The sequence below is a fragment of the Mustela nigripes genome, chromosome 6 (assembly GCF_022355385.1).
Source record: "Mustela nigripes isolate SB6536 chromosome 6, MUSNIG.SB6536, whole genome shotgun sequence".
Classification (NCBI taxonomy): domain Eukaryota; kingdom Metazoa; phylum Chordata; class Mammalia; order Carnivora; family Mustelidae; genus Mustela; species Mustela nigripes.
Genome location: NC_081562.1, coordinates 14576589 through 14592003, shown reverse-complemented (window position 1 = coordinate 14592003; position 15415 = coordinate 14576589). Strand labels below are relative to the sequence as shown.

General features: G+C 48.3%; 1 protein-coding gene across 3 annotated transcripts in view; it reads left to right on the top strand.

Annotated features, from left to right (window-relative positions):
• ABTB3 (ankyrin repeat and BTB domain containing 3) overlaps window positions 1-15415 on the top strand; it is a 290432-nt gene that overhangs the window by 168377 nt on the left and 106640 nt on the right. For 2 of the 3 annotated variants that reach the window (XM_059402170.1, XM_059402169.1), the window contains exons 3-4: window positions 50-79; window positions 13009-13213. In XM_059402170.1, coding sequence (XP_059258153.1) covers window positions 50-79; window positions 13009-13213 — 235 coding nt within the window. Of the gene's footprint in view, window positions 1-49; window positions 129-13008; window positions 13214-15415 lie in introns of those variants that run through there. The other variant, XM_059402171.1, reaches the window with a different exon arrangement.

The window sequence follows — 15415 nt, the reverse complement described above, 5'->3', positions numbered from 1 at the left end:
CCACCCGTGTGGGCAGTATCGCAGAACTGAGTAAGTGGACACTGGTTCTCCACCCGTGTGGGCAGTATCGCAGAACTGAGTAAGTGGACACTGGTTCTCCACCCGTGTGGGCAGTATCGCAGAACTGAGTAAGTGGACCCTGGTTCTCTGCCCTCTCCGTGCCCAAGGTGCCCCTGCCCTCAGGACAGTGCTTCGTCACCAGCCAGGTGACAGCTTGTATTGAGCACCTGCTGTGTGCACAGAACACTGCCATGGTAGCCATAGGGAAGGCAAGGGTTCTGGAGTCAGGCAGGTCTGATAACATTTCCTGCCGCTGTCACTGTTGTAGGTCAAGTTCTTTTCTGAGCCTCAGTTTCCTTTTCTATAAAATAGAGAAAAAACAGTACCTGACTTAAAGTATGGTTTTGCTGATTCAGTGAGCTAATGCCCATAAAGAAGCTTTGCCATGGTGGCTGACACACAGTAAATGCTCTATAGATGGTGGCTGTTCATTGTTGATTTCCAGTGAAATCGTTTTAAAGCGTAAATCACATTTTCCTCTGGTCAGAATCCTCCACTGCTTTCCATCTGACCCACAGAAAAAGCTAAAATTTTCAGAATTGCTTGTAGGCCACTCCACATATCCCTTTTATTCTTCTGCTGTCCCCTAAGACCCCCTGAACTCCAGCCAGTCTGGCCCCTTGGTTTTCCTTGACTATAGCAGACATGCCTCAGGACTTTGCACTTACTATTCCCTCTTCCTCAACTGCTCTTCCTCCAGATAGCCACATGGCTAGTTCCCTCATTACCTTCAAGCCTCACCCAGAATTTTAATACCCTTTAGGGGCACCTGGGTGGATCCATTGGTTAAGCATCTGACTCTTGGTTTCAGCTAAGATCATGATCTCATGGATCTTAAGATTGAGCCCCACACCAGGCTCTGCACTCAGCAGGGAGTCTGCTTGAGATTCTCTCCTTCTGCCCCCTCTCCCCTCAAATAAATAAATCTTCAAAAAAAATTTTTTCAATACCCCAAAGGCCTTTTTCCCCTTAATTTTTTTTGTTTTTTAATAAAAGTTTCACAGAGATATAATTTATAGACAGTTCACCTCTTTAAAGTGTACAATTCAGCAATTTTTAGTTATTTACTAAAGTGTAGCAACTATCAACCACTATCAATTGTCATCACCCCAACAAGAAACACAGTAGTGATTAGCTGTCATTACCCTTCCCCCCTCCACCTAACCACACTCTATTTTACTCATTTCTTTTTTTTAATTGTTAATCTCTCCCTACTAGAATATATTCTCACAGAGAATTGAGATAATTTGCTTTATTGATGTAACCCCAATGCCAAGAACACTGCCTGGCACATAGCATGCCCTCAGGAAATGTGAAGAGAAGGGGAAAGACAGGGAGAGAGAAAGCACAGAAAGGTGGAGATAAGGGAAGGATTGTCGAAAGATTGGGTGTCTCAAGTTTGAGCAGTGATCTGAAACCCTTCTGCATCCCTGATTCAGGACTGTGTCCTTGGAGTCTGGCCAACCAGAAGAAAATAAAACTGAATTTACTTATGTTCAGTTGATTATCAAATTGCTTGAAGGTGTGTTCCTCATGAGACCTGAGCATTGATCTTAGAAACGATGGATTATGTTGAAGCATGAATCGGTGTGGCATTCTGGAAAATTCTGAACCATAGAAAGAAATCAGGGTCCAGAAGACAACATGTGCCTCTTCCCAAAGCAAGTCCCTATACACACAGGATACACAGCATCCTCCATTTAGCACATTGCGCCCCCCTCTGGAAAGGGAAGTCACAGCCGATGTAGGCTGTGGCTGGCCCTCTGGTCTTTAAGGAGCTACTTTCTGGCAGCTGAATTTGGAAATTGCACCTCCATTCTCATCAAACCCAGAAGTCACAAGATGCTGCTCATCACAGGGTCAGGGTCTTCCAGCTCTCCGTCCGCTATATAATCATTCTTCAACTTTTGGGTGCCATGGACCCCTTTGACAGTCTGGTAAAGCCTATGGACCTTGCCTCAGAATAATATTTTTAAATGCATGAAATACGTGCACACATTTACAAAGGAAACCAATTATATTAAAAGTCGGTTACTGCAATATTTTTATAAAAATTGTGATGTAGCCATTCTGTACTTTTTAGCAGCACATTATATAATAAGATCTAGTAGCAGCTTCGATGACCCCATTAGTTGGACGTAGTGATATGTGTGAATGATATTTTGAAATATTTCCAACAATTGGAAAGGGATAAGAAAATGTCTGTACTTTAATAGTTTCCCACGGATTTGGGATATGGAGGGCCCAAGCAGCACCTGCGGGGGTGGGGGGCATTGCTCAAAGAAGAATTGCCACACTGTTTGGGACTTTCCGAATTTCTGAGACATGCCCTTGACCCTGGAAATGCAGAATCTGGCTACAGGGTTGGATCATGTCTGCATGGGCAGAACCTGGGAAGAGCTTCATCACCAGCTCTCCGCTGGGGTCTCCAGGGTTTGTCCTAGGATAACCTTAAGGGTCCCTCTTTGAGTCTAACACCTGGGCTGGGGTTCTGCTTAACTCCGGCTCTCCACAAAGAAAAGATTTGCTTAATAAATCTGTACTTCGCCAAAGCAGGCAGGCTGCAGCAGCAGCTAGCCGCAGAAATTGTCTTTAAGGTCAATTTGCTCTGTGTATTAGACGCTGTCATCCTCACTGATGTTGACTTTCACATATGAATTGTCAGCACACAAATGGGTGCTGCTAATTACAGAGGGGTTCTGTACCTTCATTAAGTCGCCCATAGAAGGTATGTGCGCAAGCACATTGACAAGCTGCCTCGACAACCAGAGGTAATAAAATCACCCGCTTTTCTGATCTGACTGTAATTTAGAGCGGCTTGCTCTGTGGTCTGAATCAATACGAGCCTTGCTCTCTCTGTGTACCTAGAGAGCTGTTCTTCATATTCAAAGATTACTCTATCAGTGTGGCTTGTAGAAACTACTGTTATTCTGCAAAGGTGAGCTGGAGCGAGTCTGTTCCCAGATATCCCTGCTCTTCTGGAATCAGTCTGTGTGGGGGTCAAGGGCAGAGCGCCTACCCTTGGCCTTCTCCATAGTCAGTAATGATCGGCAGCAGCTGGTGTTACAGGACCAGGGGACTAGGATAAATCCACACGAGCTGTTTCCAGTGTAATCGCTGTCGTCCACACTGGCGGGAAGGGACGCTAGAGGAGGATGAACGATTTGTCTAAGGTCCACCGCACCCACGAGCTGCAGGAGTTGGGACTGAGTGCGGTTCTTAAGGCGGAGCTTCCACGCTTCACCACAAGACTGCTGTCCCTCGGGGAGAACCCCGGCAGATGTTTCTACATGTTACAGGTGCAGTGAGAGCTGTGTTCCTTCCAGCTCTGGGGATCGGTAGCTTGCTCTGTTGAATGCATCATAAATGTTCTTCTCTCAACAGACCTGGAGATGCAGAAAGTCACAAAGGATATCCCCTGGAAGGGGGCCACCGTAGGCCCGAGACCTCTCCCTATAACCCCGCCCGTATCCTCAGGGCATCACATTTTGATCTGAACTTGATCACCCAAGATGTTCAAAGCACTTACCTTTGTCCGGCCTGCTGTGGCTTGGGGTGAAGATAAATCCGCTCATTCTGGAGCACCTACTGTGTGCCAGGTGCCTTCGGTAGATGAAAGGTATTCCCATTTCACAGATAAGAAAACTGAAATTTGGAAGGAGAAAGGTTTTGCCCAAGGCCATGCAGCTAGTAAATTGCAGAGTCATAATTCGAAACCCAGTTGGTTTTTTGGTTTTTTTTTTTTTTTTTCCCGGCCTTACTATGCTGTGTCCGGTTCAGCTTTGCCTTGTGAGCCCCTAACACAGCACCCCTGACTTGGGAGATAATCTCAAGAGGGGAACATGCAGCGAGTTGGTCTCCGAAACAAGATCGGAAGAAAATGCCACCGGGGAGGGGAACTCTTAATGACAGTCCAGTCAAATATTAAATATTCTATAGAACCAGACTTTGATTTCAGAGACCTGGAACTGAGCCCATGTATGCCTTAACTGTTGGAGTGCGAAGCTAAATTAGGATGCCACTCAGCCCCCAAACTGACACAGGCTGGCCTTTTTTTTTTTTTTTTTTTTTAAACTCTGAGCCCTAGGAAATTTGCACAGTGACACGCTGAACTTCACAGCTGACCTAGAGACTGGTGAGCAGTCCCTTCAGGCTCTCTTTCCCTGAACCAGTGAGCATATCTAGGGGAATCGGGTCTGCCCAGGCTCTCCCACTGAGGCCACAGAAGAAGCAGAGGCCCCGGCTTGAGGCTCACTTTTGAACCAACTTGACTGTCCTTTGGGTTCCACTCAGTCCCACACTCGTGTCCTCTGAGGTCTTGTCTCGGCTCCTCTGCCTGACATGCCAGCCCTATCCACAAGCTCCCAGTTGAAACCCCATCCAGCAGTCACTAATTGTAGTGTTTGCGTTCTGTGGGTTAAAGGGGGAAAAAAATGAAAGCCTCATCCTAAAATGCCTCTTCCTATTCACACTACTTTTCACACTCAACTGTGAACTTCTTGCTCCCATTCAATGAGGCAGACAAAAGGGGGCCATTAATTTACAACAGTGAGTAAAAAGCTTTCTGGGTTGTGTCTCCTCGGTGTCCCCAGAAAGAAAAAAAGAAACTTAATCCTTATGGCTTGGACAAAAGGGTCTCTCTCCTTGTTTGGAATGGAGTTGGGCTCTTTGCTGAGTCCTGCCTCCAGCCCCTGGGGTGCACCTGTGTCCCTCTCTGATGGCAAAGTGGCCACTAGCCTCTTGATATTTTTCTAATATTGCACTCTACCACAGAGCCTTTGCACTTGCTGCCCCTTCTGTCTAGAAAGCTCTTCCCCTGGTATTTACAGGGCTCCTCTGTCACTTTATTCAGACCTCTGCTTCACTCTCCCCTCCTCAGAGAGGCCCTCCTGTGACCACCCCACTCACCCTTACCCCACCACTCTTTATACAGTCTTCCTGCTTCAATCTTCTTCATCCCGCACTTATCACCACCTGACATACCATATGTTTATTTATATACTGTCTGTCCACCCCACCAAGACTATAAACCCACGACAGCTGAGAGGGTTGTGTTTTTTTGTTTTGTTTTTTAAGATTTTATTTATTAATTTGACAGACAGAGATCACAAGTAGGCAGAGAAGCAGGCAGAGAGAGAGGAGGAAGCAGGCTCCCTGCTGAGCAGAGGTCCCTATACCAGGACCCTGGGATCATGACCTGAGCCAAAGGCAGAGGCTTTAACCCACTGAGCCACGCAGGCGCCCTGGGTTGTGTTTTTTAAAAATATCATGATATCCTTAGGGCGTGGGATAATGGTTGGCACATGCAGGACTCAGTAAATATTTGATGAATGAATGAATGAATGAATGGTAGGTTTCCTGCTCAATCCAGGGTTCAGTCTTCCATTGTCCCTAATGACTTGGATTACACGTGGTCTTTCCATTCTTTCTTTATCAAGGAAGGGGTTTTGGTGGGGAAATTTAAACAGCAGTTTGTGATGCTGGAGAACACCTCTGTTTTCTCACCTGTGCTGTGTGGTATAAGTCAAGTGACTCAGTCACTATGATCCCTGGTGTTTCCATCTATGACAAGAGGGTGATGATCCTTGCTCCCCCAGGGTTGTAGGAGGTTTTGAAAACATACTGTAGTAAGTGGCAGCTGACTGTAGATGAGGGAAGGAGATGAAGTTGCTGCCTCAGCTGCTGTCTTTTGGGCAGAAGGAGCCACCGTTGGAATGTGTAGCCCTTTGTCCCAGACGATTGTAGCTGGCAGGCAGGGGGCGACTTAGTGGGAGCTGCTCTGACAACCAGAGTCTGGCAGTTTAGAGCAGCATTTCTGAAGGGCGGGATAGGAGATGATCGTAGGTGATACACACAACACTTCTTATTTTTAATTGCCATGAATTTTTCATGAGCACTAGAAAAATATTGGTTTTCCATTTATGGCACTGATATGAAGTTTCCTTTTAAAATGAGTGAAAGAATGAGCCAATTTAAAGAAAAATATTAAGTAGATAAATTGTACCTGCAGCCCACAGATAATGAGAGAAGACCTGGTGGTGATTCCCAGGTGGCTGACATTTGGGAAACCAGTTATTAGCAAATTCTATAAGGTTTCTGGAACCAGCTCCATCTGCTGAAACATAAAGCCGCTAGTGACAAGTGGATTTGTAGTTTGGGGTTCACAAAAGCTGAAGGGTGAAGCAGTGGATAGCACATACATAGAGTGGGGTTTGAGATGGAGCTAGGGATTGCAGAACCCCTGTGCCAAATCCATATTCTGTGGCCAGCCCTCCTGAGAGATGTCCTTAGGGCCTCTGATTAAGAACAGGGCTGATGATGATGATGCTGGTGAAGATTTGCTGATGGTGATGATGGTGGTGGTGATGGTGGTGGTGATGAAGATGATGATGGTAATGATGGTGGTGATGATGGTAATGATGATGGTGGTGGTATGATGTTGTTGATGAAGATGATGATGGTGATGAAGATGGTGGTCATGAAGATGATGATGATTATGATGGTGACAGTGGTGATGATGGTGATAGTGAGATGATAGTAGTGATAATGATGGTGATAATGGTGGTGGTGGTGGTGGTGATGATGGTGATGAGAAAAAGAAATAGGGCTGAATATTTATTAAGCACTTAGGATATACTAGACTCCCGTGTGTTTTAAGTGACTTATATGCATGACTTCTTTTAATATTACAAGGTAGGTACTATTATTATCCATCCAACAAATCCATTAGGTGATAAAAATCTCCATTTACAGAGAGGTTAAATAATGCACCCAAAGTCACACAGCTAGTTAGTGGCAGATTGGAGGCTCAGACTTAGGCAGCATGTTTCTGACCACCACACACACACACACACACATACACACACACACTCTGCCCCTCCAGGAACAGGACAGCAAATGGGGCACAGCCTCTCCCCTTTGAGGCTCAGTGGGGGAAGCAGACATGAAACATGACAGAATCAAGCAAGTAGCATATTAGACTTTATTAGCAGGTATTGTGGGTAAAAAGGGGAAGAGGAGATTCTGACTGGGAGCATCCTGGAGGGCTGCATGGGAGAAGTAGCACTTGATCACAGCCTTAGAGGTCCTCAGTAGTTGGGAGAATGAGGGAAAAGGCACTCCAAGGTGAGAAAACAGGAGCAAAAGCAGGAAACCTGGAAGTTTAGGTTTAGCTGAACAATGCTGCAAGGAGGTAGTTAGCCCAACCACGGTCAAAGGTGTCCCAGCATCTTGCGGAATGGGCCCAAATCATGGACCTTCTCTTCTTCACTCCCTTGTGAGTTTTCTTATTCTGAGCTTTTTTTTTTTTTTAAGATTTATTTACTTATAAGCAATGGGGGGAAAGGAGCAGGGGAGAGAGAGAGAGAATCTCAAGCAGATTCTACTCTGAGCACAGAGCCCAATGTGGGGCCCAATCCCACAACTCTAAGATCGTGACTTGAGCCAAAATCAAGAGTTGAATGTTCAACTGACTGAGCCACCTGGGTTCCCCTGTCCTGAGCTTTTATACTAGAGCTTAGAGAAAGACAGATGGAAAGATGATACTCTAGTCTGACATGGATGGAAGGTACAAGAAAGAAAACATATCAGCCTAGTAAGCTTATTATTCTGATAACGCCAAGTAGCTGTAATTCACAATTCAGAAACTACAAACAAGATGGAAGGGAATACCACCCACAGTCCCACTAGGGAGAGAAAGCCTTAGTCAACATTTGGGGGCTTGTTGGGGGAGGCGTGGTTTTCATATTGACTTTATGCAAAGTTTTTAAATAATGTAATCCTGATCTCACAGTATGCAATTGTGAGTTTCGCTTTTTTTCTACTTGCCATTTTAACAAGAGGATTTTTTTTTCGTAGTATTACAGATCAGTGCAAACCTTTTTAATGACTGCACAAGTTTTTTATTTTATCACATGGATATACAAGAATTTATTTAACCATGCTGTTATTTTTAAATATATATTTCTTTGTTAAATTTTGGATCCCATAAATTAGGATTGGATGAAAATCCTTGTGCGTAAGGATTTTTGCTGCATTTTGGATCCTAACATTGGGAAGGATTCCCAGAAACAGAATTACTGAACTGAGGGTAAGAAGCATTAACACCTTGGCTACATAATGCCAGATTGGACTTGGAGCTGACCACGGCTGCCCTGGGCTATCTCTTTAAAAAAAAAAAAAAAGAAAACGGTAGGGGGTAGGGTGGAGAGCACAGGCTTTAGAGTCAGATGGACCCAGGTTGGACTTTTGTCTGTGCCTCAATTTCCTTATCTGTAAAATAAGATATCTCAGCCTTGACATTATTGACATTTGGGGCTCGATTCTTTGCTGTGGGGACCGTTTGTAGGATGGTTAGCAGCAGCTCTAACCTCCACCCACAGGATGCCAGTAGCGGGCCCTTGGACATGACAACCCAAAATGGCTCCAAGCTTTGCCAAGTGTCCTCTGGCAGGCAGAATCCACTCGGCTGCAGATCGCTGCTATTAAACTGATTACTATCATGAGTGTTTTGCAGAACACAAGAGGATTAGGAACAGTGCACGCAAGGTGCTGACTCAGGTTTGTGGCACAGTGTAGGGGCTCCTGTCACTACTGTTCATAATAACATGACAGTGACATTTCCCATGGCTGGATGCTACAGAGATCACACCCAGGAGAACACAGTGGGTCAGCTCGGAGGCCACACCCGGCTCTAGGAGTCTCTCGGTCTTTGGTTCTTTGGCCAAAAGCATCCAGCGGTTTCCCTGTCTGCTCCCTCCAGCGGTCAGCGTGCCTCCTACTACTTAGGAACAGAATTACCTCTCAGATTTTCCTGATGGGAGCCTTTCTCCCCTCACTGTTCCCCCACCACACACACACCCCTGCTGTTTGCAACTCATCTTTCCTCCTGGAGGGCTGTGGAGGCTGTGCTGAGTCTGTTACTGGTGAGCCCAGGTCCTTCTCCCTGCACATGCGTGGGGGTGAGGGAGAGCCCCTCAGACCCTGCCACCGACATGCAAACTCAGCGGAAACCCAGCACCTCTGCAAAGTTCACCCCGCGATTTTCAAGTCTCCCCAGATGGCGTCTCCCTTCTTCCTGCCCTGCTGGGGCTCAGCCTGTGCTCTTGGCCTCCCGTGAATCTTCATAAAACCTCACCCCTTCCCCCCACCCGTGGCTGGGGCCACCGTTGAGGACCCTGACATCACAGCCAGGGGCAGAACTGGGAAGTGTGCAGTTCCTTCCAGAGCTACTGGCCATTGGCCCTGTCTGCCATGGCCTCTGTGGCTTGTCCCCACCCCACACCCACGGAGGATGTGGTTATTGACAGGTGCCGGTTACAGATGGGCTGAGCCTTGCTGTGCAGACTCTGGGGGTGGCCAAGCCAGCCATGACCTCGGGAGCTCCTGATGGGCTCTTGATGCCACCAAAGAATGAAGACCTCCTTGTCTCCTGCTCTCCTGAGGCAGAGAGCTCCAGAGACTGGGCTTCAGCAGCCACCACCCCCTCCTGCAGACGGTTCGGACGCTGAGACCCCTTAGCCAGAAGCTCCACTCTGCCAGCAGAGGCAGACCCATCTCCTGAGCCCCCCACCCTGAAATCCACAATGGCATATATTTGGGGAGACTGGGGATTTAGGCCTCAAACTCTTCACCAGAGTTTTTCAAAGGCCACACCCTGACATAGATCCTAGAAGAAACGGGGATGTACTGGCTAAGAACATGAGCCCTGGCAGCCTCGTTGGAGTGGCAGCCTGCTACTTCCTGTGCGACACTTGGGCCATTTGTCTCTTCCCTTGATTTTCTCATCTCTGAAGTGGGTTTATGTCCCCTCTGGCTCTTAGATAATTAAACTGGAAAGTGTATAAATGGCCTGAGGCGTGTCAGGTTCTCCATATATTGTGGTTTCTGCTCCTGCTGCCACTACCCTCTACTTCATGTCCTCCTCATCAGAAGATGCACAGCATCATCATTGTGTCTAGTCCCAGTCCAGACCTGCCATCTTGTTCTTCCCAGGCTCCTTCTCTACATTCGCCGGTCAGGCTCTTTCCCAGGGGTTGGAGCTGCCTCTTATGAGACTGACTGATAGGACTGGCCAGAGGCAGGTTTCTGGCTTCCTTTTTCTCTTCCCTCCATGCTTCTAAAAGATGTAGAGAGAACAGGGAAGAAGCAGCAACTAAGGACCTAAGTGGACCCCCAGACAGACACCTGGATTGTGCAGCTTTGTAGCGTAAGTTCCGAAAAGATCAACTCTAGCACAAAGCAAGTTAGGCGCTGGGTCAGGACACCGGCAGGACTGTCCCCACACTTCCCAGGCACCCAACCTCCAGGTCTCACCATCCAGAGAGAAGGGTGAACCGGCGGGACCTGAACCTAAGAGGGCAGCTAATTTCATGCCTACAGCATGCCAAGCCCTTCCTCGTTTTGTCCTGAACCCTCATAACCACCAGACGGAGGCAGCTTATTACCCGAGGCTGAGTGACTTACTGTTTTGTGCACCGATGAGCGGCAGAGCTGGGATTTGAACTCCCTCTTGACAGTGAGTGCTGGTTCTCCAGTTTTCCATCTGCAGGTCCCCTGGGGGTCTTTCCAGGCTGCCCACCTCTCACAGAGAATTTCCTTCTCTGTTTCTTTTTTGGAGTTTCTTGGGCATACGTTCCCGCCTTTGGGAAATGGAGAGAGAAGGGTCAGGCTCTGAGCGAGGCATGGTAAGAGGCAGAGGGGTACAGGGTTGCCACCCTCGCTGTTCTCTGTCCAGCCCCTGCATCTGCTTGCTGTCCTGATATCAAGCTTGGTAGGTTGCATCCTGGCTCATTTGTCCTGTTAAGGCCTCAGGACTCTGACAACAAGGAAGTTTCCTTTCCTCTGAAAAGTCCTCTCTCAGAAATAGTGGCCACTTGGAATCTTGTCTCCAGAAGGACATCTATACTCAGTGTGTAAGAGCTCTGTGATTGATTAACCATGTCTGCCTTGGACGTGGACTAGAAAGGGGAATATTTGCTATTTCTGCCCTTCTGGCCCCACCTTCAGACTAGAAAATGGACTTTGGGCCTTTGGAGGAGAAACTCATGCCTCTCATTGAGCCTCACATTCTTGGGTTTGGGTTTGAGGTCAGAGTGTCATGTTAAAAGGTACGGGTGGATGGCAGAGAAGTGGTGGTCTCCGCAGGCCTGGTATCAGCTGGGCAGAGAAAGATGGGGAGTTGGGGGGACAGTCTCCCTCCCCGACCAGGGGCTGCCTGGGTGGGGAAGAGAGCAGTAAATTCCGGCCAGAATTAATGTTTCGGTCTTGAGCCTGAAGACCGAATTCCGTCTTCTTCAAGGTCTTTTCTCCTAAGGCCTTCAACTGATTGGATGAGGCCCACCCACATCTTGGAAGAGAGTCTGCTTTTCCCAAAATCTACTGATTTAAAGGTTAAAATTTAATGTGAAAAATACCTTCACAGCAACCTATAGGCTAGTGTTTAACCAAATAACTGGGCACCATAGCCTCATCCCATTGACCCATGAAATTAGTCATTACAGTACCTCAGATGAGTGTTATCTGGAGTGTGCTACGCATTCCACTGGACAAGTGGAACAGGGCAGCACACTGAATAACATTGGTCAGGGAGTGATCCTTTTAAATCCAATTTTAATTCTATTTGCTTCAAGAAGAAACATTCATTTGGGATGAGCCCCTAACACTTCTCTAACACGTGTCATTTAGAACAACAACAAAATTGGACCAGAATTCAGCTATGAATTAATTATACTGGGGGCACCTGGATGGTTCAGTTGGTTAAGCATCTGCTTTTGGCTCAGGTCATGAACTCAGGGTTCTGGGATCGAGCCCCACGTCAGGCTCCCCATTCAGGCAAATATTCCCCTTTCTAGTCCAGCAGGGATCTTGCCTCTCCCTCTCCTCCCCACTCATGCTCTCTGTCACTCTTTCTGTCTGTCTCTCTCTCTCCGATAAATAAAATCTTTTTTAAAATGAATTATACTATTTTGTTTCCATCAAATTAACTTTTATAGTGATCTTCTGTTTATGACAAGTGATACTGATCTTCCCTTAATGATAAGTGACAGAACATTTCCTTTTTAGATACCCATACTTTAAAAAAAAATCTAAAGGAATCCATCTAAAGTTAAGTAAGTCATGGCACAGGTGGGACTTGGATACAGCTGTGCTCATGAAGGTAGCATACAAACAACCAAGTTTGGGAAACGCCATCTTAGCCTAGAAAAGTGAGGGCTTCCAGGTCCAGCCAGCCTCCCCACAGGAAGGTCCTCCCTGTGCGGCCAACCTGGGGGCATACATTTGGTTTGATGAAGAGAAGGCTGGTTTCCTTTGGAGAAAGCAGGAGAAAGACTAGAGCGTATCCCAGGTTTGCTAGTGCAGAGTAAAGTAAGACAGAGCCCCTGTCCTCAAGGAGAATGGCTCAGCATGGACATTCTGGAGGCAGACTGCGTGGGTTCAAATCCTGACTCTGCCACTTATGGCTGCTGCATGACCTTGAGAAATTATTTGACCTCTTTCCTCATCCATGAAATGGGTTTACAAAGATACCTACTTTAGGGAGATGAACTGGGGTACTTAGAACTGTACCGATACACAAGTGTCGTTTAAGACAGTTGCTGCCATTGGGAAGGACCCACAAGGAAATGGCAGCCCTAACACAGCCTCTACCTGCTGTGCTAAGAAAGTACAGTGTGATACACACGCGGGGGAGTGGGGAGATTCCAGGAGGGTTGCCTGGAGAAACCAATATATCCGCTGATACCTGGACGGTCAGTAGGCGTTAGCCTGGAGAAGAGGAGAGAGAGTGTTCTGGATAAAGGGAATAGCCTATGTGCAGTCTCAGAGGTCCCAGAGGACCACCACAGTTGAATGAGGGAGTCCCAGCATCGGAAACTCTGCAGAGGTCTTCAGCACAGCTCTGCACGTCATGGCTGCCTGAAGGATCTGAAATCTTACCTCTGTCCACAGGTGACCTGGTGTCCCGAGCAATGCACCACCTGCAGCCCCTCAATGCCAAGCACCACGGCAACGGCACTCCCCTGCACCACAAGCAGGGGGCGCTCTACTGGGAGCCGGAGGCGCTGTACACGCTTTGCTATTTCATGCACTGCCCGCAAATGGAATGGGAGAATCCCAACGTGGAGCCTTCCAAAGTCAACCTCCAGGTGGAAAGGTAAGACTGGCCTTGGCTCCAGATGGCCAAAGAGAGGAGCTTCCTTCCGGCCGCCGCCGCCTTGCGGTGGGTGGGTACTTCACCCAGGGTGGCACGGGGGTGTGGGAGAGGAGCGATGCTGGCGGTCAGAACTTACACATTTCCCAGAAACTCACTGGAGGGGTCCAGGTGGGAACTTTGTGCCACGACGGGGTGTCTGAGACCCAGGTGGGGTGTTTGAAATGGGCCGCTTAGGGTTGATGCTGAGCAGGATATAAACGGCCCGGGTCAGGAAGGTGGTTCTGCAGATTGCAAAAGGGTAAGGGGCTCTGCTGTGCAGGGTGGCGTCCTTGTGAAGGCAGCTACGGGAGATGCCAGCTCCTTGCAGGGAGGTGGCTTCATTTTTTCCTGGCTGCCCTGGGGACTCCCGTGGGGAACCATAAACACCTGCTCAGCAGAAGTGGCACCCGAGGGTACACGGGACACTGGGCTTGCTCAAGCTGAATCCTCCAGGGAAAGGGAGGAGGGGAAGGCTTCCTGGAAGAGGACACTCCCTCTGACCCAGCTTCTGTCCCTCCCTAGCGCAGTCCCTCCACTTTCCCGTGCCTCAGCTTCCCCATCTGTAAACCAGCAGCTGAACTCAGCACTTCCCAGCTCCCCTTCTATCTGGAAGACTCCCTCTCAGGGGCAGGTTGTCAGAAACCAGACTGCCTGGGGGCATCCCTCTTCCCCTGGGAGTCCATCTCCCCACAACGCCTCACAGATCAGTCCCTTTTACTCCAACTGCTCTAGCATCGACCCATTTATCGGAAGACTGGTTAAGAGAGTGGGCTCTGGGATCCAGACTTCTGGCTTGAAATCCTGACTCTTCCAATTAAATGTCGGAAAAGGGCAAGGGCCTTGGGAAAGCACCTTAACCTCTCTGTGCCTCAGTTTCTTCATCTGCACAATAGGACTATGAAAGTAAATCCTGCATAGGGCTGTCGGAAGGCTGAGTGACGCAAACAGCAGCCAGCACACAGTAAGTGTTTGCGCTGGTTGCTGTCATCGTAGACACTAACTGCACATAAGCGAACAGCTCCCAGTTTGGTCTCAATGCGGTTTTCTCTTCTCTGCTAAATGGTTCCAAGCAGTTTTGAGATGCTCCCTGGTTGTTGTGCTGCTACAGGGACGGACTGGGGCTTAACTGGGCTCCCTTCTAAACCCACATTCTCCTGGCTTTCATTTCCGAGAAGAGAATGGAGCATGAGTTAGAAAAAGTTGCTAAGGTTTTTATTCTTGTTTTGTTTTTAAGAACCTGAGCGTGAGGATTTCAGTCCTGCCTGGAGGTTGCTTCATCAGGCCTCCCGCTATCTAGGCGAAACCGTGGGTGCCCCGTACAGGTTCTCATGTGCCGAACACACCCACCTTGGAGAAGGGGCCAAATGCTCATTGTCCCTGGGCAGATTAGGACCTCAGCCCGAACACCAGGAGTGCCCCTCCCTGCGAGCATGCCCTAAAGCTGAGGGAACGGAAGCCAGCAGCCTCGGCCCCTGGACTATCTAGCTCTTTGGCCCCCGGCCCCCAACAGCCTGTGCAACAGTGTCTCTGACTCACCCCCACCAATGTGCGCATGACCCCCAGGGGTCCCCTCTCCATCCCCAGCCAAGCGGTGCTGGGATCCAGAATCTTCTGGGATCCTCTGAGATCCAGAATCTTCTCATCCTGCTCAGCCTCAGCTTCCCCATCAAGTCTCACACACCCAGACTGGTTCTTCTTCTCATAGTACCTTATTCTTTTCTGGGTAACACTTACCACAGCTTCCTGAGGGCAGAGAACACATCTGTTTTGGTGGCCACTCTACACCTAATGCCAAGTGTCACTTCACATCTGGTGCCTAGTGGGGAGTCAGTAAGTATTTGTATAAAGATTGGGCAAACCATTGATCTGGCTGCCTGTGGAACATTGCCATTTGGGTGTGTTCACGGGCTACCTCAAATCTGAGGTTGCCCTCTTTGCTGTCAAACCATCTGTTCATTCTCTCTCCCTCATCCCTAAGAATGGCGTCACCACCAACCCGGTCACCCCTGTCAGAAAACTGGGCCTCGCCCCACACTCCTTCCTCTCCCTCACTCCCTCCTACAGCTAATGGTCAGCAGATCTTACCGATGCTGCTTCTAAGTCGTCTCTCTAATTGCGGCCGCTGTGTGGTCAGGCACCTTGTTCCATCTTGCTTCTGTTACC